At 42.5% G+C, this 26,918-nt stretch overlaps 1 protein-coding gene across 5 annotated transcripts in view; it reads left to right on the top strand.

Annotated features, from left to right (window-relative positions):
• GLI3 (GLI family zinc finger 3) overlaps positions 1–26,918 on the top strand; it is a 318,105-nt gene that overhangs the window by 238,768 nt on the left and 52,419 nt on the right. For all 5 annotated transcript variants that reach the window (XM_027539184.1, XM_027539181.1, XM_027539182.1 and 2 more), the window contains 2 exons: positions 1,241–1,354; positions 2,907–3,047. In XM_027539184.1, coding sequence (XP_027394985.1) covers positions 1,241–1,354; positions 2,907–3,047 — 255 coding nt within the window. The remainder of the gene's footprint in view (positions 1–1,240; positions 1,355–2,906; positions 3,048–26,918) is intronic.

Genomic DNA, 26,918 nt, shown 5'->3' with positions numbered 1-26,918 from the left:
GTCATTTTATCCTTGGTGGAAAAGCTGCTTGATCTGGCTTCCCTCTGACCCTGTGTGGTCTGCTGTCCATTCAATAAACATACATCCCATGGATAGAGTAATACAGAAACTTACAATACTATGTGTAAAATGGATCGCCAGTGGGAATTTGCTGTATGACTCAGGGAACTCAAACAGGGGCTCTGTGACGATCTGGAAGGGTGGGATGGGGAGGGAGATAGGAGCGAGGTTCGAGAGGGAGTGGACATGGGTGCACCTATGGCTGATTCTTGTTGATGTTTGACAGAAAACTACAAAATTCTGTAAAGCAATTATCCTTCAGTTGAAAATAAATAAACTTTTAAAAAGTTTAATAAATAAAGTAAACATACATCCCTTGAATGGATTACTGTCTTTCAGTCCCTGTGTGCTGGACTGTTGGAGTTCTTTTAAACCCAGGATTCCAGCTGTTTTCCACTAGCTTTGAAAAGCCACCAGGAGTTGGTACTCATGATTAAAAACAAGGAGACACCTCATGAATGCCTCATGAATATCCTGAGTTTTTTTTTTTTTCCAATTTTTATTTCAGTACAGTTATTTACAGTGTTTCAGGTGTACAACAAAGTGAATCCGTTCACATATATCTTTTAGATTCTTTTCGCGTAGAGGTCATTGCAGAGTACTGAGTAGAGTTCCCAGTGCTACACAGTAGGCCCTTACTAGTTCTATTTTACATATGAATGCGAGCATGCTAAGCCGTTTCACTTGTTCCAGCTCTTTGCAACCCTATGGGTTGTAACCCTCCAGGCTCCTCTGTCCATGAGATTCTCCAGGCAAGCGTACTGGAGTAGGTTGCTGTGCCCTCCTCCGGGATCGAACCCAAGGATCGAACCCGTATCTCTTATGTCTCCTACAGTGGTAGTCAGGTTCTTTACCACTTCTGCAACCTGGGAGGCCCATTTTATATACAGTAGTGTGTATATGTCAATCCCAGTCTCCCAGTTTATCCCTCTACCCCCTTCCCCTTGGTAACCATAAGATTGTTTTCTACATCTGTAACGCGATTTCTGTTTGTAAATAAGTTCATTATCCTAGCTGTGAACACATTTTCCAAACTCTGCTACCTGGAAATAGGAGCCTTATCTGTCATCATTCTAGTGCCAAAGAAGCCTGCTAGTCTCGAGTTGTGTGTTTTGGCTGTGGTCCTGCTCGTTGGTCAGAATCTAATTTTTGTCTCTGTCCCTGCCAATGTGACCTGCAGAACAAGCCCACGAGTGAGTCTGCAGTGAGCAGTACGGGGGACCTGGTGCACAACAAACGCTCCAAGATCAAACCAGATGAAGACCTCCCCAGCCCAGGGCCACGGGGCCAGCAGGTGAGGGAGGTGCCTGACTCAGGCACCTAGCCTGGTGCCTTTCACAGCTTCGGCTTGTCTGCTGTGTTCTTGGCCTTGGCTGTATACACGTGTTTGACAGATGGCCAGGTCTGGAATTTGACTCTGTTTCTCCAGCTCAGAAGCAAACACACAAAAATGCAGGCAGCTCTGTGGGGTAGATACTTGAGTTCATAGAGTAAGTGGTTGGATGCATTTGTTGTTGATCAGGGATGTGAACAAACTTCAGGCTATGGCTCTGATCTTGGGCCTGAATTATGAGTGCCTGGCTCTCAGCCCGAGCAGGGCAGACCAAGGAAATTCTCCACAATGATCATGTTCTTTCTTGTTCTTATTTTGCCACTTCCCACTGGCCAGGAGACCCTATAGAGCCAAGAGGGATCCCGCCACAGCTAACCTAATCTAAGGTTACTTCAATTCTGGCTCTTTACCCAAAGTCCTGAAAGTACAAGTTTAAGTTTCAGTTTAGTCTCTGCTGTTACTGAGATCCTGAGTCTCAGTTTCAAAAATATTTAGATTATGCCCATCACCCTATCTTTCAGGTTCCTTGTGCCCAATATGGAGCTCAATGAATATTAATTCAGTGCCTGAGATAAGGATTGGACAAGAGTCCGGATGTGCACAGAATCTGGACCCTGAAATTGTCAGGCTGTTTTAGCCCAAACTTAAGCCCATGTTTCCTTTTCAGGGAGCACTTGAAAGATGGAATGCATGGGTGTCATGCGTTTGCTCTTACATTTTGTTAATTATACATAAACACTTGTATACAGCTTTTGCCATCTAACTGCAGGTCAGATCCTGAATTTACATACCTAATCATCTCCCAGAATTCTGGAAATTCTTTGTCTTTTCATTTCTGCAAAGCTGCCTTAGAAGCCTAGAAAAGACTATGCTGCCAAGTTTTAGATGTTGTGGCTCCTGGGCAGGGAGTGTAGCCTTGGAGACCAGAAGTTGAACCAAGGAGACATCATCCCTGTAAACATCCACAGAGTGCCTCTCACACCCTCCAATTGCAGGGAGAACACAATTAGAATTAGCAGTAAACCCTTTCCCTGAATTCCAGACTATGAGAATAAACAAATTAATATGCTGAAAAGACTTTAACTGAAAGAGAAAGACCAGTCTTTTGGGTAAAGACTACATGACCTAGTTTGATTGCTTTTCTTAAGAGATGACATCTTAGTTTTTTGGGTTTTTTTTTTTCTACCTTCGTACTCAGGATAACAAAGTTTGGCCTCACCATCACACCAATATTCTGGTTTGGATTATTGTCTTTAATCACAAGTTAATGACCTCTGAAGGTGTATTGGGTAAATCTGAAAAAAAAAAAAAAAAGGCACAAAAATGATTCCATCTCTGGTTTCTTCAATTCACAAACACAGTTGTTAGACCTGGGCTCCATTTTAATTCCCCCCAAAAAACTGCATCTAGAGGAAGACAAGCCTTCATCAAGTCTCTCCTTTTATCCGCCCTTCTACTGTGTCTGATTTTTGTCCCCCTCTATCTCCTCGCTTCCCCCTTCCCTGCCTTTCAGGAACAGCCAGAAGGAACAACCCTGGTGAAGGAGGAAGGGGACAAAGATGAAAGCAAACAGGAGCCCGAAGTCATCTATGAGACAAACTGCCACTGGGAAGGCTGTTCTCGAGAGTTTGACACCCAGGAGCAGCTGGTGCATGTGAGCGAAGGGGGCTGGGGACGGGGCTTACCACTAGGTGACCTTTCCTGTGGCCTCAGCTCCCCTGACCCAAGCTGAGTCAGCTTTCTTAGCTAGTGGCCTGGCACACTGGCGGGGGCTTTATGACTCTCTGAGAAGAAAGAAAACTCTGAGCCATGGTGCTTGACCTGTTCAGTCAGCTAAAGCTTAGTGTAAAATTCAATAAAGTCTTCAATACAGTGTAATGACTCTGATCCTGTAAGCCAGAAAACACTATTTTGAGTTAGCGACTTTGATGGTTATTGAGTCATAGTAAGCTGGACATGAATTATTATTAACCTTTTAACCAAGTTTGATTTCAGCCAAGTCCCAGTAACAATACAAAAAAAAAAAAAATCGGAGGGGTGGGGAAAGTTCTTTTTTTCCTTTCTGCCTTACTGTCCTCACCCTCACCACTTCAGGACTCTCCCATTATTTAAGACAGCAGTTAGCATTCTCTATGAGAAGTAGGTAATGGTTCAGGATAAGCCATTAGCACAGTTTCTTGGCTTGAAGCTAATTCTTGCAGGCCCATAGTTATTAGAAAAAAGTGATATGTATTTTAAAATGTGTATAGTGATGTATGTTTTGGAAACTGCAGCGTGGTCAGATTGAGAACCTCACCTTCTCTTCCCACACCAGATTCAGAAGTCTCTGCTTTGCTCCCCTGCCTGTTATTTCAGAAAATGCAGGGCACCCCACCACCACCCCCACCCCAACACACACGCGCATACTTGATTAGCCCTGTGTCCTCAGCTGGTGCTTCATCTTTGTTTGGTACTTTCTCAGACCAGTGGAGTCTCCCTGGCAAATGGGACCAGGAATAGCTGAGATGGAAGGGCATTTAGATAATCAGGGATGAAACAATGTCAAAGCACAGGGCTGCATTAAGGCATTAAAGATGGTTTGCCATGTGGAACCCTTTTGTAAGCTTTAAATACGACAGAAAATCTGATGGAGTAGCTTTCTTTGGGATCCCCTCCTCTCCCTTCCCCTGTCACTCAGACGTACCATACACATATCCACTCCATTCTCTTTTACACTTTTTATTTTTTAGGCGATTCCTTTCACTTGATAACTCTCCTCCATTTAAACACTGTGCTGTGTGCGCTGTACTGTGTCCAGTCGCTCAGCTCAGTCATGTCTGACTCTTTGTGACTCGTGGGCTGCAGCCCACCAGGCCCCTCTGTCCGTGGAATTTTCCAGGCAAGAACACTAGAGTGGGTTGCCATTTCCTACTCCAGGGCATCTTCCAAACTCAGGGATTGAATCCTTGTCCCTTGCATCTCCTGCTTTGGCAGGTGGATTCTTTACCACTGCACCACTTGGGAAGCCCGTTAAAACACTAAGATTATACAATTCCTGACACACCCTCCATGTTTCATATGCTGCGTGCATGGGCTTTTTTTTTTTTTTTAGTATAGTTGCTTTACAATATTGCGACAGTTTCTGCTGAATCAGCTATACGAATACATATATCCCCTCTTTTTTGGATTTCTTTCCATTTAGGTCAGCACAGAGCACTAAGTAGAGTTCCCTGTGCTAAACAGTAGGTTCTCATTAGTTATCTGTTTTATATATAGTGATGTATATATGTCAATTGCTTGGGCTTTTGAAGAGTGTCTTCTGTACCCTGGCCCATCTGCTAATATATGCACATGCTGCAGTTACATTATTATTATTATTATTATTGAAAGTCACTCAGTCGTGTCCGACTCTTTACGATCCCATGGATGATACGGTCCATGGAATTCTCCAGGCCAGAATACTGTAGTTGGTAGCCTTTTCCTTCTCCAGGGGATCTTCCCAACCCAGGGATCAAACCTAGGTCTCTTGCATTGCAGGTGGATTCTTTACCATTTGAGCCACAAGGGAAGCCTGAGAATACTGGAGTGGGTAGCCTCTCCCTTATGCAGAGGATCTTCCTGATCCAGGAATCGAACTGGGGTCTCCTGCATTGCAGGCGGATTCTTTACCAGCTGAGCTATCAGCAGTTACATTATAGGGTCAAATACATGGTTTACCAGGTTTTAAAGTCCATCATATATAGAACATTTTGAGGGTTTAACATGACATCTGGGTCCCTCCTCCCCATTTCTTTTTTAATTATGTTTCCTTGTAATAGGATAGAGAGAATTCTAGATTTCTTCAAGCCAGCAAGAAACTAAAAGTCAAATGTTTTTAATTAGGGTGTATTTCCAGATTTTTCCATGAACTTAATTTGATTCCTGCTCTTTAATTTGATGCAAGTGCTATTTTTAAGCCAAGCCTGACTTAATGGCCTTTTATTCTTGCTGACTGTTTTAATAGAAACCACAGACATTGTAACACTAAAGAAGAAAAAAAAGTTTGGAATTTTTCTTTTAGTATGGGGAAATAATCCCGAAGAGGGGAAGAGGCCAAGAATACCCTCAGTGATAGAGTGAGTGAACAGCGTACTTGGGAAGAACTATTTGTACAAAACCTGTCGTCATAAACGAGCTGTTGGCAGTGCTGCTTGCCCTTTAAAACGTCCTTCTGAGAGAGGACTCAGTCTCATGGTGCCTTTTCTGTGGACAAGTCATTTTTCCAAGGACTACCCTGATTTTGGTCCAGCTGTTATCAAATGGGAAAGGCAATAGGAATATATTCTAAGTCTACATTTAAAAGGAACCGTGTTCTTCATTAGAGGCTGGTTTTAATGTAACATTTTTGGGTTGTGGTGATACCTGCATATTCTCCATGCCTTCTATGCCACAGGAAAGTTTTTAAAAGACAGTGGATATCACAGATACTTCTATCTAATCTCACAAAAGGTTTTAGGTAGGAAAGATGCTTTAACAGAGAGTTCTGAGTAGTTTTAAGGCAAGGCTGCTTCACCAATCAATTAAATGGCCACCATGATCTGTTTTATTATTACAACTAGGGAGTGAATGACACATGCAGTGACACTTTTTAACTTCAAATCGGCAAGAAGAAATTTGTGTCAGGAGTAGGAGACTACCCAATATATTCGCTTTGTGATATTAGTTTTAGTCTGAGATTAATTATAGGAGTTCAGGAAACTTAGCTAAGTGAAATTAACATTTTAAACTTACAAAAACATAAATAAGGATGCTGGTTTAATACCACTTCTTCCATACCTTTTTACTTGTTATCTGGCGTGCGGAAATTCCAAACTTGTATGTTCAAATTGATTTTCCTTCGCATGGCAGGCATAATAAGTGCCTTCCTGCTCATGGTGAATCTGATAACTTCAGCAGTGGCCTGGTGTATTATTTTTTTTTTTTGTCAATGGAATGAATAGCTAGTTCAAGTCCACCTAATTACTTGGGTGGCAGTCGGGCCAAAAACCAGTGGCAGAACCCAGTTTTATAGGGGCAGAACGAAGTATGAACTGTGTGCGCTCCTGCGACTCTCCTTGGAGAGAGGACATTTTGTGAATTAGTTGCATTTTCATGCTCCCGACAACCAAGAGGCAAGGTGTTAAACCATTCTGATGCCCTGCCTTATTTATAGCCATAACCCATTCTTTTTCCCCCTCTTACAGTTAATAGAAAGATTCATGATTCTTCATGGTTGTCTATCTAGTGTCTGACAGTCCCGACTGCCTGCGAAAGCAAGTCACTATCTATAATTGATATCCTCCCGTGGAATAGGGTGCTGGCTGCAATTGAAGGGCTTTGCTGAAAGCTCTTAAATCCTGACAAGTTCTCCCCTTGTTCTGGTTCAGTCGCTGAGCTGCACGGTTGGAATTCCAGAGTCATTTGAACTTGGTGCAGAAGGGAGACATGTGTTTCGCATTAGCAAATCACAGAGTTGAAGAGGAGAATTAGGGACTCAGCCGACTTTGCCCACCAGGTCGTCTCGTTTTCAGTGTACTGCACTCCGTGTTCTCTTGAAAAGATGACCCTGGTCCATTACTGTCCGAACAGATGGGCTAAATATTGCCTTTGCCTTCCCTTCTCCTTTATTTCAAGCCCCTGTCCGTCTCCCACGGTGTGTTGATTCCAGGTTTGCTGTGAGGTCTTTATCACTGGGATGTTTAATTAATTTCTCTTCTCAGCAAGATAATTATAATTGGGCTCCATGACTCTCCAGCTAGTATTAAATTTGTCATAAATTTACTTCTATGCCCAGAAGCTAAGAAGATAGACGTATTTTTTTGTTAGCTGGTTTTTAGTGTACTTTGCTCCCTTCTTAGTTAAAGTAGGAATAACACAGTAAGAAGGACATAGAGTACAAAAATTAATTTAGAGTACTTTTGATTAAGACCAAATTTACTAATGATTTGCCAAGATGCCAGCATTTTCTCTTACCTTGACATGTGAAGACACATATTCTAACATCTCAAAACAGTGTGAAAAGTCCACACTTCCCCTTTAATCTCAGATGAATTAATTCTCTTTTTGCTGTTGTGCATTATATATTCCAAGACACATTAATCTTACATGTTTCTGAAAGTTGTAGAATATTGGTTCACAGCATGTGGTTTTTGTTTTGGTTTGGTTTGGTTTAGTTTTTTTGCTGTGTAAAACAACTCAAATTCTATCTGCTGGCCTGGGTTCTGGAAGAGATGAGAGAGGCTTCCAAAACTTCCTAAGACCCATTTCCCTCTTGTATTAATTCTGTCCTGAAAGACAGTTCCAGCTTTGGCTCTTGAACAATGGAAAAATATCCAATATGCGTTGCCTGCTGCCTAAGTTAGTCTCAGGTTGTTTGCTTCTGAATGGCGTTGTGTGTACCACTGATGCTTTGAGAGGCTTTTTAAAAAGAAGGAAAGGGAATATATATGAAGGACGAAGAACATGTACCTTGGTGTGAGTCACCACTGTCAGGCTTCTAGTTATGCTTAAAAATATCACTGGTGGAATCCAGAAGAATAAAGACAATATAATCATCAGAACTAATGCCCACCTGTTTGCTCTCTCACTGCCATTCCCTTAACTTCTATTTCACCCCTCCAACCAGTTATTTTCCATTTAAAGAATAATACATATAATATTTGTTCAAAAGTCTTAAAAAGATCAAATTATTTTTTAACAGTTTTATTCCCCACGCTGATCCCCCCAGAATAATCCTGCAGGGAGAGCCTTGGCAGTTACACTGTGGGGGCTCCTGTCTCCTGCATGTGAGATCGAACAGCAGAGAATGTGAGAGGTGTTTGTATTAGCCCCCTAGCTTCATCTGGGTGGCATGTATGTCACTGCACTCCTTCATTTGTATCTTTTAAGCATGGTGTCAAAAATGCACCGTTTTATACGATGATTAGCCACCTACTTGGATTTTAAATGCTTTCATATGCTGCAAATTTTGATCTTTAAAAGCTTGCTGAAGTTTTCTTTATCAGAAGAACACAGCTATAATCACCTTTGCTGCCATTGGAACACAAATTCTATACATCAGCAGCATGAAAATGCAAGACTTTCTTCTTAATATCATAGAGATGTAGATATAAAGGAAGCACATCTAATCTGTAAAGAATTGATGCATCTGTAGAAACGCCAGGAAGAGTTACGATGTGGTGAAGACATTATTTTCATATTAATACCATGTTCCCAAATTTGCATTTTAAATATTTTCCAGCTAATTTTGATCCCTTTGCTAAAGTTGCATTGTATATCTTTACCTAAGAGAAAATTGAATTTAGGATGTGATCAGGGTCTCTGATAAGAGACAGAAATTAGTTTTGTGTGCACATAAAACCTCAAATGAACGAGTGAAGATTTTGATCTTATTTTCTCTACATGGAGTTGCTAGTTAATTTAGTTACTCTAATTATTTGGAAATACTGCATGGAAAATGTAGACGAAGAGCTACCAACTTCAAAGTCATCCTTCGACAATCATGCCCCAAGGGTCACATTCTTTTTGGAGTTACTGCCTAAATTGCACCTGCAGAAATTGTTCCCATAAAGACACTCAGGAGATTATACCGAGTAGGGGGCACAGAGGGCTGTGTGGCCCACCAGTGAGAGCCTCCTGGGGCCGGTGGAATTCTGAGTGGCAGCCCCATCTCTGCCCTGACCCTTGAGGTGACCTCCCTGGAACCATTTGACCCCTTAGAACGTTATTTTCTCACTTATCATACTGTGAAACAGCCGTGAAAATAAGTGCTGTCCCCCATGTCCAAGGCCAAACAGAGATCACATGCAGCAGCCCTAATGAGAAACAGACAGAGGGTCTCAAAGAGGTTACACGTCTCTTTGTTTTATGTACGCGTGTGTTTTGCAGGGTGGCATGGGGGAGGGGTGAGGAGTGGTGCCATTGGGTTTTGTGGCTTCCGCATATTAGCTCTAAGGCTTATTTTATATTCATTGTTCCTGAGCTGAGATGTGCACTTGACTGAAGCTAAAGACCCCATTCTCTTCCTCCGTTGTGGATCTGACAGATGGGACTTCCTGAGATAGTTCACCTCCCCCAGCCTCGGTTGTTTTCCTAAAGCAAATGAAGGATTCCGATTGGATAGTCCTTAAAATAAGGATGGCAGACAGGTTTCACTTCAGATACCAACTTACTGGCTGGCAGCCACCTGTGATCTTGAGCTGTGCTCTCCCACACTTTCCTGGGGTGCTGAGCTGTGCTCTCCCCCACATTGAGTTGGGGAAGTAGGGGGTAAGGAAGTATAGCCTGCCATGGATGAGGTTTCACAGGAGGCAGGTACTCACCATCTGTTTCCCAGGGTCTTTGCCATCTCTGTAGATTAAGTCCCCTCCAGAATAATTGTAGTTAATTTTTCTAAGGGTGGTATATTAATTACTTGAGTAATTATTGAATCATTAAAGTTTCCCCTTTACTAATGTGCCTTAGCCCACAAATGAAGAATAGCAAATCCATATTTTGAATAAGATATAACTGGTGTCAAATAATTTCTTAGTTGCTTTCTTAAATTTGTCCAGCCATTTTATACCTCCTGAAATAGTTCATCAAAACCTTTATCCAAATAAGTGTTTCTGCCATTTGGGAAGGATTTTCCTATCAAAAGCTTTTTGACCAGTTCTGAATGATACTTTAGATGAGATTCTGGATTCTGCCAGTAATTGGTCCCCTGGGACTCTGTGTATGGACTCAGTTTATACAGGAAAAGATGATGTCACTTTGGGCTGGGCTGCCTACCTTGCTAAAGTTTACTTGCAGATTTTGCTGAAATCATGAATCTTCTTGTTTGTCAGAAAAAGTATGTGCTGACAAACAGCAGCTCAAGTAGAGGGCCTAGGCACAGCTTTCTTGCTGCCCACTGCCCCAGCTTAGTAGTGGGCACCTTGCCAGCAGGACTTGGGCCGAACCTTCCTGGAATGGTCCTTCTCATTGGGAGGGGGAGACAAGGAGACATAAAAGCATAGTAAACAATGTAAGGTTAGACATAATGAAGCTGTAGAGTGTTGTTGTGATTCTAGGGTCTCAGAAGAAGATTAAGGGTATAAGGATATCTAGAAAGGCTTCTGGGAAATTTTGGAAATACAGTTAAGGTCAACGTAAAGCAGACCATATGTGGAGGTCAGCTTTTGAGATATGGTGATCATGGTGATGATGGTGGTGAAGATGCTGGTGATGATGGTGAGGATGAGGATGAGGATGATGGTGGTGATTTTGTAAGAATAAACAGCACCGTATCTGCTAGGAAACTTTGGCTGACCACTTTTCTGCTACAGTACAATGTGCGTTTCAAAGCTGACAGGCCTGGCTTCGAAGCCTGCTCTCCACTCCAGCCATGTTACACTCCTTCTCTGTGAAACAAGAATAATAATAGTATTTACTTCATTAAACAGTTGGGGGAATTAGCTTAAAATTAGACTCAATAAAATGTTAGTGATTCTCCATACCACCAAAGTGAAGTGTGAAGATATTTACTGGCTGCTAAGTGGGTACATATTGCCCATAAAAACTTGGTTTAGGCTGGTATTTGGGCAGTGTTTACATTGGTATATCATCATGAAATGAATAACTGCATAAAGATACTGACTGGAGCTCCAGTTCATGAAACCTCGGAGAGAAGGGCTGGAGAAGTGGGTCCCTTTCTTGTACTCCAGATCCCTCACTGGACTTGCTTGCTCTGTGTTGAGATTTACAGCCTCATCCTATTATGTGTTCATCTGTGGTAACATCCTTCTGAAAGTTCTCCTTAATGGTTGCCCTAAACCGAGGCTTCTCAACTTGAGCACGTCTCAACTCTCTGGGGGCAGAGGGTTCTTTGTGGTGAGGTCTCTCTTGTTCCTTGGAGGCCTGTTCACAGCATTGCTGACCTCTGCCCAGTAGATGCGAGGAGTGCCCATGCCCCATGGTGACGACCAAAAGTGTCTCCAGACGTTGTCAAATGTTCCCCAGGAGTGGGAGAATCACCCTTCTACTGCCCTAATCTTTTCTCTTGCAGTGTGGGAAGAAAAGAAAACAGCAAAACAAAAAAAGTATATTTGTGATTAAAGATAAGTTTTCTCCTGTTTAAATGGACTTTAGGACAGTGGTTCCCAACTTTTTTGGTACCAAGGACAAGTTTTGTGGAAGACACAGACTGGGGAGCAGGGGAAGGCTCAGGTGGTAATGCGAGCCATGGGGAGCAAGCCATGGGGAGCAGCAAACAAAGCTTCTCTTGCTTGCCCACCATTGTTTACCTCCCGATGTGCAGCCTGGCTCCTAACAGGTTGGGGACCCCTGCTTTAGGATGTTTGGATTAAAAATAAAAGATAACCTCATTAAATAGTCTCCAGCAAAAGGTGATTATATTTGTATTACATATATATAATATTTATGGACATTATATATTACATTTATATATATTCTGTGTGTATATGCATTCATGTGTGTGCACGTATGGGGTATATGTTGTATGTTGTGCATAAATTGGCAGAATTTTCTTTTAAAACCACATTTGCTAAGGTTAGGCACACGCAGTAGTTCTCAGTCCCCAAACCAGCCAAGCCCTTTTGTCTTAGTGGAGAAATTCCATCACTATTTTTTTTTTTTCTTGCAGACTGAAGGAAGTCATTCAGACTTCAGCTTCTGAGATCATGGCAAGCAGGGTTGGAGATCAGGCTCCCACTTTGACATAAAACAGAGCTCCAGGAACAGAAAGCAATTTTCTAGTGCAAGGAGTTTTTGAAGATTCAGAGACATTTACGTTTTTCTGAGATTAGCTAAATACTGCCACAGATAGATTTTCTTTTTCATTTCTAGAACGATTAATGTTCGCACGAGAAGAGAATTGTAAGTGGCATATCCTTAAAAGACTATGCTTAGGCCAAGGCCTTAAACTTAAGCCACCCTCACCTCCCCACCCCTGCCAGTTACCAGTAAAACTAGCATTCACCAGTGAGTGGGGTGTGGAGAGAGTATTGGATGGTATGTTGGATATTTACTTTTTTTATCCCCAGAAGATCCCCTGGAGAAGGAAATGGCAACCCACTCCAGTATTCTTGCCTGGGAAATCCCATGGACAGAGGAACCTGGCAGGCTACAGTCCATAGGGTTGCAAAGAGTCAGCCAGGGCTTAGCGACTGAGCACACACCCACTACCAAAAAACTGTTTCTGATTTTAAGTCACTCAACAACTTTAATCCTCAGTTTATCATCAGTAAAGTGGAGATAATAATATCTATCTTATTTTCCTCACAGAGTTTTTTAATTTTTTATTTGTAAGGATAGAATGAGATCATATGATGGAAGTACTTTGTAAACTCTAAAGCATTATTCAAATATAAGGACGAATAAAACCCAGAAGTAGCAATAAAAAAGCCTAATTAACTGAAGAATGGAGAGATTAAGGTTTTTCATTAGACTAAGAAAAGAATATATAAATATGTTGGTAATTTGGTTGTGCCCCCTCACCTTTGTAGGCTCTTACCAGCTACAATGCATCTTTGCCATATAGTGGCCACTACACAAATTTCAGGCATAGTATTGAGAAGACAAAAGCTTCATGCAAGTTAGACTTATGGACTTGGCGTTGAGAACCTGAGACACTCATCTTTCTAAATCTATCCCTTTAAGTTAGGAGAACATACAGGGCAGGCCGTTCAGGAAGAGACAGGGCCAGGTATTGGGAAGACAGAGCAGTGGGAAAGAAAGTAAAGTGAAGGGACAGAAGAAGGACTGAGAGAAACATCTAGAATAGAAGTCAGACAACTCATCTAGCAGTCAGGTCGCCTATGAAATGGTGCTTGAAATATTATCTTGAAAAAGCAAGTGGATGTAAAAAGGGAAAGACCATTTTGGGGAGGAGCTGGAGCATCCATGTGGAAAAGATAGCAGAAAGAAGTTAATGGGTGCAGAAAGTATGGGAGAGTTTTACCTAGAAGTGGCTTATATAAGGATGGACATTTCTTGTCGTATACACAAAATGACTCATTCTGTGCTTTGGGACTGAGGAATGGTAAGTAATGCAGTGATGATAGAACCAGAGTGTGTCTGCAAGGAGAAAGGTAGTGGGAAGTAAGGTTATGGAGCGGAGAAGCAACATTTCATGGGTGACCTGACTGCTAGATGAGCCGGCTGACTTCTATTCTAGATGGAGTAAGGAGAATTGATGTTTCTGATAAGAAAGCTTGAGCCAGCATGAGCTTTGAAAAGATGAGGGCTGAATTTTGCAAAGCTGTGTTGAAGAAGACAGGAGTAGGGTAGGGGCAGAGCTGGAACCAAGACTTTGAATTGGGAATTATTTTTTAAAACTTGGAAGGAGAGTTTAGAGATACTTCAGCGTTTTCACAGCTAACATGGACATTGTAGAAATTGTTCAGAGAGAAGTTTGAAGTTTCCAGTTGCCAACTGGGCACCTGGGAGGTGACTCATGGAATCCCTGTCTCTTTTGTAAGTGGCCCGGGCTCATTACTTATAGCGCCCAAAATCCTGTTGTCTCTATTTAAAGTAGATTGATCAGTGTGTTGGGAGAGTGATCTCTGATCACTTTTGGAAGATGCTTGCTTTGGTGCTAATCAAAGTTTAACACCCAGGTAGTGATAGTGACTCAAAGAAGGCAATGGCACCCCACTCCAGTACTCTTGCCTGGAAAATCCCATGGGCGGAGGAGCCTGGTGGGCTGCAGTCCATGGGGTCACTAAGAGTCAGACACGACTGAGTGACTTCACTTTCACTTTTCACTTTCATGCATGAGAAGGAAATGGCAACCCACTCCAGTGTTCTTGCCTGGAGAATCCCAGGGATGGGGGAGCCTGGTGGGCTGCCGTCTATGGGGTCGCACAGAGTTGGACACGACTGAAGCGACTTAGCAGCAGCAGCAGCAGGAGTGATAGTGACTACTACCAGTTTTCTTTGTTTTGTTTCTCTGCTCTGCCTTATTTTCTAGTTATGGATACATGATCTCAAGTTCTGGAAATGTCTTTCAAGTCAGGAAAAGAAAACTGTATACGTGCCCTCTTCTGTCTGCTTTACAGGATTCGGGGGTGGGGAGGTCTCTTGACACACCTGGTCCAACCCCATCTCACCTGTGCGGTTTATTGGGTGTTAGCTTCATGTATCAGCACTTGTGGGTGGTTCGTCCCAAGAAGCCACGCTTTCTCTCCAGGACAAGCAGGAGAATCTTGGCTCAGGAAGAGCAGATCTTCACCAGAATCCTTCCAGGGGGCAGTGAAAGTGTTCGGGCCTCCCTCTCCTGGACAAGTAGGCCAGAGATGGTACAGTTCCTACTGGCCAGATAAAGCAGTCAAACAAACTGCAAAGAAAACACTGTTCTGGCTGTATTCTCCTGGTGTTCAGTGGAGATAACTTCGCTCTAGTCTCAGTACTGAGTCATTTGGCTTCTGGCAGGAGCTTTAATTGTTAAAATGCAGATTTTTTTTTTTTTTCTTGATCAAGAGGGGATTATTCTAGTTATCAGTCCAGAGCATCTTATTTCAAGATGAAAAGCCTTTACAGAATTACAGATGCCAACGTTTGTACAAAGCTTTTCAGCGACTGACAACTCAAAGAGAAAGTATGATTTATTAGCCTATAATGGCTAACCCTGAGTGATGGTCTAGGTCCTCCCGATTTGTGAAATTGTTTAATATGAACTGCCTTTTTATGCCGCTCAAGCCCCAGGTGACTCAAATAAATGTAGAGTCTCCATTACACGATCTGTTATGGGAGAGGGAAAGAGGGGGAGGGGGTGCAAAAGGAGAAAAGTGGCTTTCTAAAATCCATCTTGGTGGTGCCTTTTACAGTAGTTTGGCTGATAAGCCGGCAGAGGAAAGATTAATAACGAGGCTTTTTGCTATCAGTACCTGCCTGTCGATTCTCTGTAACAGGCCTGTCTGTTCAGCATGGAAATTATTGATTAAATAAAAATTGCTATTAGATTGTGATGTGATCCATAATCACAAACAATGGTGGACATTCCTCTTTTAGATCCTCAGCCATGCATCAAGTTGTTTCTTTTTTTCCCCTTGCCGTAATTTATAGTGCGCTGACACTTGAGCTCATTAGAACTAGCCTTTCTGCTCAGAGGCAGGAGAGCACGGGCATGCGCAGTTCAGCCTAGCCAGAGGGGTGAGGAGGCTGCAAAGGACCATTCTGGTTGGGAGCTCAGCCAGTTCATCCACTCAGTGGCAGCAGGGCTGTCTGTAAAGAAAAAAAAAAAAAAAGTGTTAAAATACACATAACATAAAATTTATCATTTGACCACTTTATTTTTTCCAGTTTTCCTGAGGGATGATGGAAGAATAAAATTGTGTGTGTTTAAAGCATGCGTGCATATGTGCGTGCTAAGTCTCTTCAGTTGTGTCCAACTCTTTGTGACACTATGGACCATAGCCCACCAGGCTCCTCTGTCCATAGAGTTCTCCAGGCAAGAATATTGCAGTGGCTTGCAGTGCCCTCCTCCAGGAATGTTTAAAACATATGATGTGATAATTTGATATACATATATGTTATGAAATGATTAACAGAGTCAAGTTAATTAGCACATCTAATCACCTCCATTGCCTTTTATTGTGCTGTGATGAGACCACAGACCCTGGCAACAAGATTACTACTGTCTCTATGAGTTTCACTTTACTTTTTTTTTTTTTAGATTCCACATACAAGTGACACCGTACAGTATTTTCCTGTCTCTGTTGACTTATTTCAGTAGCCTAATGCCCTCCAGGTTCACCCATCTTGTCACAATGGCAGAATTTTCTGTTTTAATGGCTGAATAATATTCCTTTTTTTTTTTTTTTGGAGGAGACGCCTTACTATTGTCCACGATGGCAGTACCACATTTCCACCAACAGTTCCTTGTTCTCCCTGTTCAACACCAGGGTTCTCTTTTCTCTACATCCTTGCCAACATTTGTTGTCTCTTGTCTTTTTGATAATAGCCATTTTATCAGGTGTGAGGTGATATCTCATTGTGATTTTGATTTGCATTTCCCAATGATTAGTGATGCTGAATATTTCTTAATGTACCTGTTGGCCATTTGTATATCTTCTTTGGAAAACTGTCTATTTAGATCTTTTTAATTTGGACTATTTTGGGATCTTTTTTTTTTTTGCTATCAACTTGGATGACTTACTTAGATATTTTGGATATTAATCCCTTATCAGACATGTTGTTTGCAGATAATTTATCCCACCCAGCAGATTGCTTTTTCATTTTGTTTCCTTTGCTGTACAGAGCTTTTTGGTTTGATATGCTCCCACTTGCTTATTTTTGCTTTTGCTATCTGTGCTTTTGGTATCATATCCAAAACATCATTGCCAAGGCCAGTGTTAAGAAGCTTTTTCTCTGTGTTTACCTCAAGGAGCTTTATAGTTTGGTGTCTTTAATCCATTTCAAGTTTTTTTCCTATTTCTGTGGAAAATACCATTGGAATTTTGATAGAGATTGCACTGAATCTGTTGGTGAAGGCAATGGCACCCCACTCCAGTACTTTTGCCTGGAGAGTCCCATGGACGGAGGAGCCTGGTGGGCTGCAGTCCATGAGGTCGATAGAGTTGGACACCACTGAGCGACTTCACTTTCACTTTTCACTTTCATGCATTGGAGAAGGAAATGGCAACCCACTCCAGTGTTCTTGCCTGGAGAATCCTAGGGATGGGGAAGCCTGGTGGGCTGCTGTCTCTGGGGTCGCACAGAGTCGGACACGACTGAAGTGACTTAGCAGCAGCAGCAGCAGCACTGAATCTATAGATCCCTTTGGGTACTACATGTGTTTTATCAGTACTAATTCTTCCAATCCAAGAACATAGACTGTCTTTCCATTTATTTGTCTTCTTTAATTTTTTCATCAATATTAATATCTTATAGATTTTAGTATACAGATCTTTAAGTTCCTCCTGTAACTGCCTTTAAATTTATTCCTAAGTATTTTATTGTTTTTGAAGCTATTGTAAATGAAATTGCTTTTTAACTTTCTCTTTCAGATGGGTAATTGTTAGTGTGTAAAACACTGATTTTGTATATTAATTTTGTTTCCTGAAACTTTGCTAAACTTTTTATTAGTCCTAATAGTTTTATGGGTGGAATCTTAGGGTTTTCTATACATAAAATCATTTCATCTATAAATAGATGCAGTTTCCTTCATTTCTTCCAATTTCATCACGCTTTATTTCTTTTTCATGCCTAATTTCTTTGGCTAGGACTTCCAGGACTATATTGAATAGAAGTGGTGAGAGAGGGCATACTCATTTTGACCATTTTAAAGTGTTCAATTCAGTGCCATTTAGCTCATTCACAATTTTATGCAGCCATTACACGACCTCAGTCCAGAGCATTTTCCTCCTTCCAAGAGGAAACTATACCCATTAAGCAAGCACTGTTCTTCCTTCACAGCCCCTGAAAACCACTAATCTGCTTTCTGTCTCTATGGATTATTTGCCTGTTCTGAACATTTTGTATAAAAGAAATCATGTATGATCTTTTGTATCTTGGTTTGTCCACTTAGCAGTGTTCATCCATTCTGTAACATGTGTCAAGGCTTCCTTCCTTTTTATCACCAAATCAAGTCCCATTGTCTGATTATACTACATGTTGTTTATCCTTTTATCTGTGGAAACAGTTTGGATGTTTTCCACCTGTTGACTATTGTGTTTTTATGAGCTCTCGTTTCTTGTTTCAACATTTATTTTCAGGTCTTTAGGGTTTAATTCTAGGGGTGAGATGGCTCGGTCATATGGTAATTCTATTTTAATTTATAATTCTATGTTTAATTTTATGAGAAATGGCCAACCTACAGCAGATTTTAAGCTCTCTTGTACAGTTCTGCCTTCCTAGGGTGTCTTACTGCTAACCCTATTAGCCCCTTGGAAGTGCTTGTCATTCTGGCTCCCCACCACCTCCCCTCTGTGCATGGGCTCTGCAACCTTCCATGGGCTGTGGACTCAAGTTTGCTGTCTGGGTGCTTCTCAACAGAGTGCCTGATAGCTCTGCCCTCTGTGGGCACATGGGCATCCTCAGAAAGTTGGTCCATATATCTACTGTCACCATTTTTCCCCCAAAAGTGGTATGACTGTTTTGGACAAATGCATAGACTAAATATTCACAGTATGAAGTCATGTGGGCTTGGACAAAGAAAATAGATTGAGAGGTTGACCAAATTTTATATTTAAATGGTGATTCAGATGAGATTCTGTTCAGGGAAAATGGACATAATCCTCTCACAGTAGCTCATTTGTGGGTCCATGTCTAGATGTTGGCTTCCCAGATGGTGCCGTGGTAAAGAATTCACCTGCCAAGGCAGGAGACACAAGAGACGCAGGTTCGATCCCTGGGTCAGGAAGATTCCCTGGAGTAGGAAATGGCAACCCACCCCAGTATTCTTGCCTGGAAATTCCATGGGCAGAGGAGCCTAGCTCTGGAAACTCTGGAAGATGGGACTAATCTGAGTCACTGATGTACCTTCAGTTCCTGGTCCCAAGGGCATGTTCATTCAAATGAACACAAAGACAAGAGCAAGCTAGAAAATGAGCTATTTTGCTTTTCCTCCCCTGTGTCGTCTCTAAACTATGAGTTCTAAGGAATGTGCCTCCCCTTTCCCAGAAGCCCTCTGAGATCCTCAACCTGCCTCACCAGCCACTGTACTGGAGGCAGGCCAGATATGTCTACGTGTGTGCTCAGTTGCTTTAGTCGTATTCAACTCTTTGTGACCCCATGGACCATAGCCCGCCAGACTCCTCTGTCCATGGGATTCTCCAGGCAAGAATACTGGAGTGGGTTGCCATTTCCTCCTACAGGGGATCTTCCCCACCCAGGGACGGAACCCGCAGCTCCAGTGCCTCTTGCACTACAAGTAAATTCTTTACTGCTGAGCCACCAGGGTATCCCTCTTACCTGTCTACATGTATGCACTTTCTTTCCACCATTTGTATGTATGACTTATAGTCTAACTTTACCAAAGAATTCCATCGGGATCTATATTCTGCATAGTTGTTGCTTGTTTTTTGGAGAAGCTGTGGTTGCTCAGTCAGAATGCCTTTTTTGGGTGACCCCCAACTCCCTGGCAGGAACTCCCAATACAGAGCCTCGTGCTTTTTATCCAGCCCTTTAGGAAATTCAGATGTAAAGTCCGAGCTATGTCTCTGTAGCTGGTAATGTGCCTTGGTATCATGCCAAGGGGCTGTCTTGCTGGCTGTTTCCACCCTGAGAAGTCTCATCCTGGAGTGTCTCCATGTGGAGGGCTACAGCTTAAAGCAGAAGTAGTAAATAACCGCAGACGTGCAGGGTGGGAGTGCTGACCCAGAGCTCAGGGTTTCAAGTTCCAAGTGTTCTGCCTCCTTCCAGTGTCTTTTCCAGCCCGTTTAATATAATCAGTTTCACATATTTTCTCTCAAGCAAAAGACAAAAGCGTGTTTTGGATGAGTGCATGAGTTTTATCTTGAGTCAAGATAATCAGCCCTAGATGGAAATCTGACTTTCACCTCTGTTTGGATTAAAGGGGTCTGATGTTTGTGACGATGAGTTATCTCTACTTTCAGAGATACTCAAAAAGATTTCAGAGATACATGCAGTAAATGTGTGTGTGTTGGGGGAAGGTAATTTTCCCCTTGCCAGAGTGAAACAGAGACTGACAGATGGGGACAGAGACAGAGAGAGACTGTATGCTGGGGGCAGAGGTGAGGTGAGTGAAGTTGGGGATGGTAGAATGCATACGTTTAAGAGACAAGAAGTCTAAAGGCCAAGCTCATTGTATATGCCAAGCAACCCTTTACAACAAGAGAATTTGTATTTGTGTGTAATTAATTAGTAGCAGAGTAACACACTGACCAGTTTAGTGGCCTTAGATAAGTTTCTTAGCCTTTCTAGACTTCAGTGTACTCTGTACTTGGTTTAAAAAAAGGTAGGTAGTGGGTTAGGTTGTTTTTAAGATTCTACATTTAGAAGCAATTATAAAATTAATATCCAAAAACAAAAAATAAATAAAATTAACATCCAGCATGTATGTGCATGCTCAGTGTCCTATTCTTTGTGGCCCATATACTGGGGGTGCAGACAGTAGGAAAAGGAAGACAAATGCCTGTCCAGCTGAAAAGGGATTAAGATCACCATTGGCAAAGGAGATCCAAAGCCAGTGGAGTGACAAAATCTTTCGAGCAGATAGGTTTATCCAGTGTCAGGGGACTGAGATTCCTTACACATGGAACTGTGAACCAACATCAGAAACTTTTGAGCAAACACAAAAGATGGATGAGGGCTGGGAAATTGAAGATGGTGATATCATTGTGTACCTTCCAATGGGGCAAACTGAAAATGACAGGTGGAAAAAGTCAACTCTACTCTAGAGGAAACTATCTTGTTAAAAGGTTGCTGTTTTATCTCAAGATAAAATAGTAATCACTGGGACCCTCTGGGCTCACCAAGAAAAACATCACGCTGGACCAGGCTGATATTTTCTTTGGCAATTTTGTTAGACTGATTGGCCATTAAAATGCAGTAAATATATGTTGGGTCCTCAGCAAAATATTTAATAAGCACTTTTGGCCAAGACAGAGAGTGATGGTTGCGCTAAACAGCAGTTAAAAGATGTAGTCATTGGGTGGGTGATGAGGCATGGTTGGACATGAGCAAGGAGCTGCTTCTAGAAGCAGGCTGCTGGGCTTGCCCTCAACCCCTGGCCCCATTTTGCTTAACAATTTGATGTTTGTTTCTTTCCAGCAAAGTTATCATCAAAGTTGCAATTATCATCAAAGTTGTTTATGAAGAATTTTCAAATCCAGTTAATGACTGAATGAATCAAGGTCCTCAAAGATCCCCCAAAATCAAAACCCTACAATCACCCCAAGGAGATTAAAAATGATGATAATAACATAGAAACTTTAATGAACTATAAATTCACTTTTACTAGACACTAGAGATTTGCCACCAAAACTAGCTCATGGGATTCTCAACTACAGAAATAGAAGTACGCTTTATTAGAATCATGCTCTCATTGTTTCAGGAAAATACCACTTAGCTCAGGACTTTGGTTTCTAAAGATATACTGATTGGATCAAGCAGAAATAGATTCTTCAAATGTGCCTCATTAATAGTGTTCGATAGAACCAATGAAGAGAGATATGGGGGTTGCAGGTGGGCAGAGACGACTCAGGGTATGATGACCATCTTCAACTATTTGTGGATGGGTCATTGTCCTGTGGAAGGTAGATGTGGTTTTTTCCCAATGGGAAACAGATTTAGGCTCAATATAACGAGAATTAATTTGACAGCAAGAGCTGGCCAAAATGCTACTGTAAGAAGGAGAACTCAACCTTCAGTTCAGTTCAGTTCAGTCGCTCAGGCTCAGTCGTATCTGACTCTTTGCAATCTTATGGACTGCAGCTCGCCTTAGGTATTTAAATTAGGCACCAGTGGGTGTGAGGTGTAATGAGAGCTTCCTTGGGTTCCTGACTAGATGAATTCTTAGTCCCTCTAAAACTTGAGAGAAATTGTTGTATTTTTCAAACCTTTCTTGAAGCCACTCACTTTTTCTTGAAGCCAGTCACGTGCTGTGTTCAGAGGAGGACTAGGTTGGCATTCATTCTTAAGAAGAATGAAATCATCTCAGTTTTTGGACAGTTCTAACACTCTTTCCTCTGTGTTTAGTCCCAGCTTTTCCTTTCCTTAATTAAAAATTTTTGTTATAAAACATATTAACTAGAAAAATGAATTAGATGGGCAAACCACTTGAGAGCCAAACCTAAGAATTCCTCAGATAACAAACTTGGGATAAGAATTTGGGGACTCATTAGGCCAGAGAGTTCCCTCGTATTCCAGGACTATCTAACCCAAAATGGTCTGGATTTTTTCTCGCTGTGTTTTAGTATGACTAGTCCTGCTTCGTTATTATTTATGAAAATTTCCCTTAGAATTTTCTTTAGAAGTCTGTCTTTTGTGCTTACTTTAGGTCACCAAAAAATTTTTATACAGAGTGAAGTAAGCCAGAAAGAAAAACACCAATACAGTATGCTGCTGCTGCTAAGTCGCTTCAGTCGTGTCCGACTTTGTGCAACCCCATAGACGGCAGCCCACCAGGCTCCCCCGTCCCTGGGATTCTCCAGGCAAGAACACTGGAGTGGGTTGCCATTGCCTTCTCTGCCAATACAGTATACTAACGCATATATATGGAATTTAGAAAGATGGTAACGATAACCCTGTATGCGAGACAGCAAAAGAGACACAGATGTATAGAACAGTCTTTTGGACTCTGTGGGAGAGGGAGAGGGTGGGATGATTTGGGGGAATGGCATGGAAACATGTATAATATCATATAAGAAACGAATCACCAGTCCAGGTTCGATACAGGATCCTTGGGGCTGGTGCACTGGGATGACCCAGAGGGATGGTACAGGGAGGGAGGTGGGAGGGGGTTCAGAATGGGGAACACGTGTACCCCCGTGATGGATTCATGTTGATGTGTGGCAGAACCAATACAATATTGTAAAGTAATTAGCCTCCAATTAAAATAAATTTAAATTAAAAAAGTTTTTTTCTGAGATACTGTCAGATAAAAGTGTAAGTGCTAAGGCCATTGACAGGCAAATAATCAAATGGTTTTTGAATACTAGAAAAAGAATATTTTTCCCTCAACAAATGCCTCAGTTCTCTTTGGGTTTAGACTGTAGGTACGTGGCCTGAGTCTTTTGCAATGTGAAAGATATAAAACTTAGTCTGGTCATTTAGTGTTGGCATCCTTTTTTTTCAGACTGCAGTCCTTATCAGATAAGTCACAGTCTTGTCTTTGTGTTTATTGCAAATATGCAAGAGATTATATAACACACTTTTAACATTCTCTTCTTTCTCATCCTTTCTGTTGTATAGCAACAAACAGCTCTTGCTGGGTTTTGCTTTTCTTTTTTTTTTCTCTTCCCTTTTTTTTAAATTTCCTTTCTGAGCCTAATTGTCTTGATGATTCACTTCACCCATCACCTGCATTCTGAGCAGAGCTGAGGCATCTGCAGTGATGTCAACTGTTACTCAGTAGGGAATTCCCTGACGGTGCTTTCACAGCCAGGGTCCCAGATTCAATCCCTGGTCAGGGAACGAAGATCCCACAAAACCCTGTGATGTGCCCCCTCACAAAAGAAGAGTTCCTAAGCAGCTGACTGGTCCCTTGTTTTCCTTTCTTTGTGAATCATGAGATAAAGATGACCCCTTCATTCTGAGGGTGTGCCAGGGCTGAGCTCAGAACATCTCCAGGATTCCTATCACTGTGCTTTTAGCCATCAGAAATGCTTGAAAAACCTTAAGAAACTGAGAAATGAGTAAAAAGAACCAAATCAAAATGAACCATTCTTTACCTAAAGTACTAAGAAAACATGAAATGCGCTTACCAACCTTTGTTTCCATGGCCTTCCCTTGTAGGGGTTCTGAAAGCATCCGTAATGTCTCCCCCGAGGAGCTTGGGAGCCATCTGTCTGGTCCACTTGAAGGGATGCCTGTTTGCTTTGGAATCCTGTGTTCCAACCTGGGAATAAATCGAACTGACCCCAGCTGCCAAAATCTGGAGGTCCAGTCCCTGTCGGGATTGCCTTCTGATATCTGCGGGAGTATAAACGAGGGCCCACGTGCTGTGTAGCTCAATTCTTAGCAGCTCTAAGTCAGACTAAGAAACTGTTAAATAAACTATTTTATACTTTGGCCTGGCCTAACATGCTGTCACGGGCCTCCCAGGTGGCTCTAATTGTAAAGAACTTGCCTGCCAACGCAGGAGACATGAGAATCGGGTTTAATTCCTGGGTCTGGAAGATTCCCTGGAGGAGGGCACTGCAACCCACTCTAATATTCTTGCCTAGAGAATCCCATGGACAGAGGAGCCTGGAAGGCTACAGTCCGTAGGGTCACAAAGAGTCGGAAACAACTGAAGTGACTTAAAACACATGCACACACACACAGCATGCTGTCATAATGACTGGGAAGGCCAAGTTGAAGAGAAAATTCTGAGTCCTGTACCAGAATGTGGGGGCCCAGGGATGATTGCCTCCCAGCCCCTCTTTTTGCCTCATTCTGTCTCTGGAGATGCACGGAGACTCCCGCCTGTTAGTCCAGGCCCCACCCCAGCCCCCTGATAGGTAGTCCTTGGTCCAGGGAGACATGTTCTCAGACAGATGGCATGGTTTGTCTCCCCAGGTATGGCTCCAGGAAGAGTTCTGTCCTGGTACAGAAACTAGACTCAGAGTCCATTGGGCCAGGGGATTCCAGAATCCCAGGATCCAGAGTGTGGTCCGGAAGGGACGCTGGGCTCCATCCAGTCCTCTCTGACTCCCGTGGGGGAGGCGGATGCCTGGAGCAGACCAGGGTCCAGCTCACAGACTGTCGTCTGCAGGGAGATGAGCACGCTTGGTGCCAGGTTGAAATCAGAGCACCCCTTCCTCCATCAAGAGCATCTTGCTTTCAAAAAATTATGTAGTCAAACTGAGCAGCATGCTTTGCTGGTTCAGACATGCACATTTTGTTTTCATTTTTCAGAAGCACTCTGGAGGGCTCCCTCAGCCGCCGAGGACCTTTCTTGGCCCAGTTTTGTGCCAGCCCTGCTCAGTGATCTTGGCTTCTGCTGGTCCCTCAGGTCCTTTCTGGGGTTAGAATCTATGATTGTTGTTGTTCAGTCACTAACTCATGTCCGACTCTTTGCGGCCCCGTGGACTGCAGCACACCAGGCTTCCCTGTCCTTCACTGTCTCCCTGAGTTTGCTCAGACTCATGTCTGTTGAATGGATGATGCCATCCAACCGTCTCATCCTCTGTTGCCCCCTTCTCCTCCTGCCTTCAGTCTCTTCACAACATCAGGGTCTTTTTCAGTGAATCAACTCTTCGCATCAGGTGGCCGAAGTATTGGAGCTTCAGCATCAGTCCTTCCAATGAATATTTAGGGTTGATTTCCTTTAAGATTGACTATTTTCATCTCCTTGCTGTCCAAGGGACTCTTAAGAGTCTTCTCCAGCACAAAATTCAAAAGCATCAGTTCCTCCATGAAAGGAGAATCTGTGATATATCCTGTATTTCATCTTCCTGGATGCTTTATATCTTCCCTTCTTTCCCTGGTAAAACTCCAAAAATAGGTAGAATTTCTCCCACCTTCGTGGGTCCTGACCCTCACCCTGGATCTGGTGGGGTACTAGAGAGCCTAGGGAGCCTGCATTCCAACCAGCTCCCAGATAATCCCTGCACCTGCCCTGTCCCCACTGGCTCTACAGAGCCTGGCACACACACACACCACCAGGGTTAGGGTATGGAGGACAGGAGAGCCTGGCTCCCTAGGCTATGCTAGAGCTCTGGTCCTTCACACAAGGGAATCTGTATTTTGGTGTAGAACTTGTTCTCTGCTTAACATATTAAATTTGTTATGAAATTGATACATACACAGTACTGTATTTAAAATAGGACTTCCCTGGTGGCGCTAGTGGTAAAGAACCTGCCTGCCAATGCAGGAGATGTAAAAGATGTGGGTTCAATCCTTGGGTGGGGAAGAACCCCGGTAAGAGGGCATAGCAATTGACTCCAGTATTCTTGCCTAAAGAATCCCATGGGCAGAGGAGCCTGGCGGGCTGTAGTCCTTGGGGTCACAAAGAGTATGACATGACTGAAGTGACTTAGCACAGCACATCACATATTTAAAACAGATAAGCAACAGGGACTTACTATATACCATAAGGAACTCCACTCAATAAAATATAATAACGTGAGTGGAAAAAGAATTTAAAAAAAAATAGATACATATATATGAATAACTGAATCACTTGGCTGTACATTTGAAACTAACAGAACATTGTTAAGCAACTGTACTTCAATATAAAACAAAAATTTAAAAAAATGAGAAAAACACCTCATTTTATTCTCTTTTGAGGGGTGACATATTCAACTGAGATGTAAGTGGTAAAGCAATTACTTTCTTTGTGGTAGAAGCTTGCATGAGATTTGGTTCTAAGAACTATAGCATCCTTTGGCCATGCTGAACTCAGGACTCTTTAAGAAGAAAGTGACTTGAATTATCCGCTTCCTCCCCCCAAAATTGCCTAATCCTCCTTTCCTTTCCCCCATCCTTCCTCAGTTCTTCTCACCAATTGGAGCCCCACTGCCGAACCTGGACTTTGGAGACTAGAGATAAGCAGCCAAAAGGAGAAAAAGAAATTTAATAGGAACTGGGGAGGTAGTAAAATAAATGTCCTCGTCTTCATCCCACATTCTCTTTTCACACCCTGGTCAGTGATTTTTCAGGTTCAGCCAGAGCCTAGGTGGATGGCATTTCGTGACAGACAAAAGGGAGGACCATGGTGAGCAAGCAGCCTTTTTCTAGAGCCAGGTGTCGGCTACTTCCTGCCAAGTGTGCAAAATGCTAGCCCTGTCTTTGCTCCGTGGGCCCAGTGGAAGTTTAAAGTACTTCTCCTGAGGTGACTTGTTGGCCCTTAGGCACCATCCATCCCTGTGTGTAGCTCACAGAAATAACCAGGACAGTGCAGGTATATGATGGTGTCCACTTGAGTCTTGTTAATGCAGTG

Source organism: Bos indicus x Bos taurus, chromosome 4, assembly GCF_003369695.1.
Source record: "Bos indicus x Bos taurus breed Angus x Brahman F1 hybrid chromosome 4, Bos_hybrid_MaternalHap_v2.0, whole genome shotgun sequence".
NCBI classification, from domain to species: Eukaryota; Metazoa; Chordata; class Mammalia; order Artiodactyla; family Bovidae; genus Bos; species Bos indicus x Bos taurus.
The sequence above is the reverse complement of the archived record's forward strand: the minus strand, read 5'-3'. Positions and strand labels throughout refer to the sequence as shown.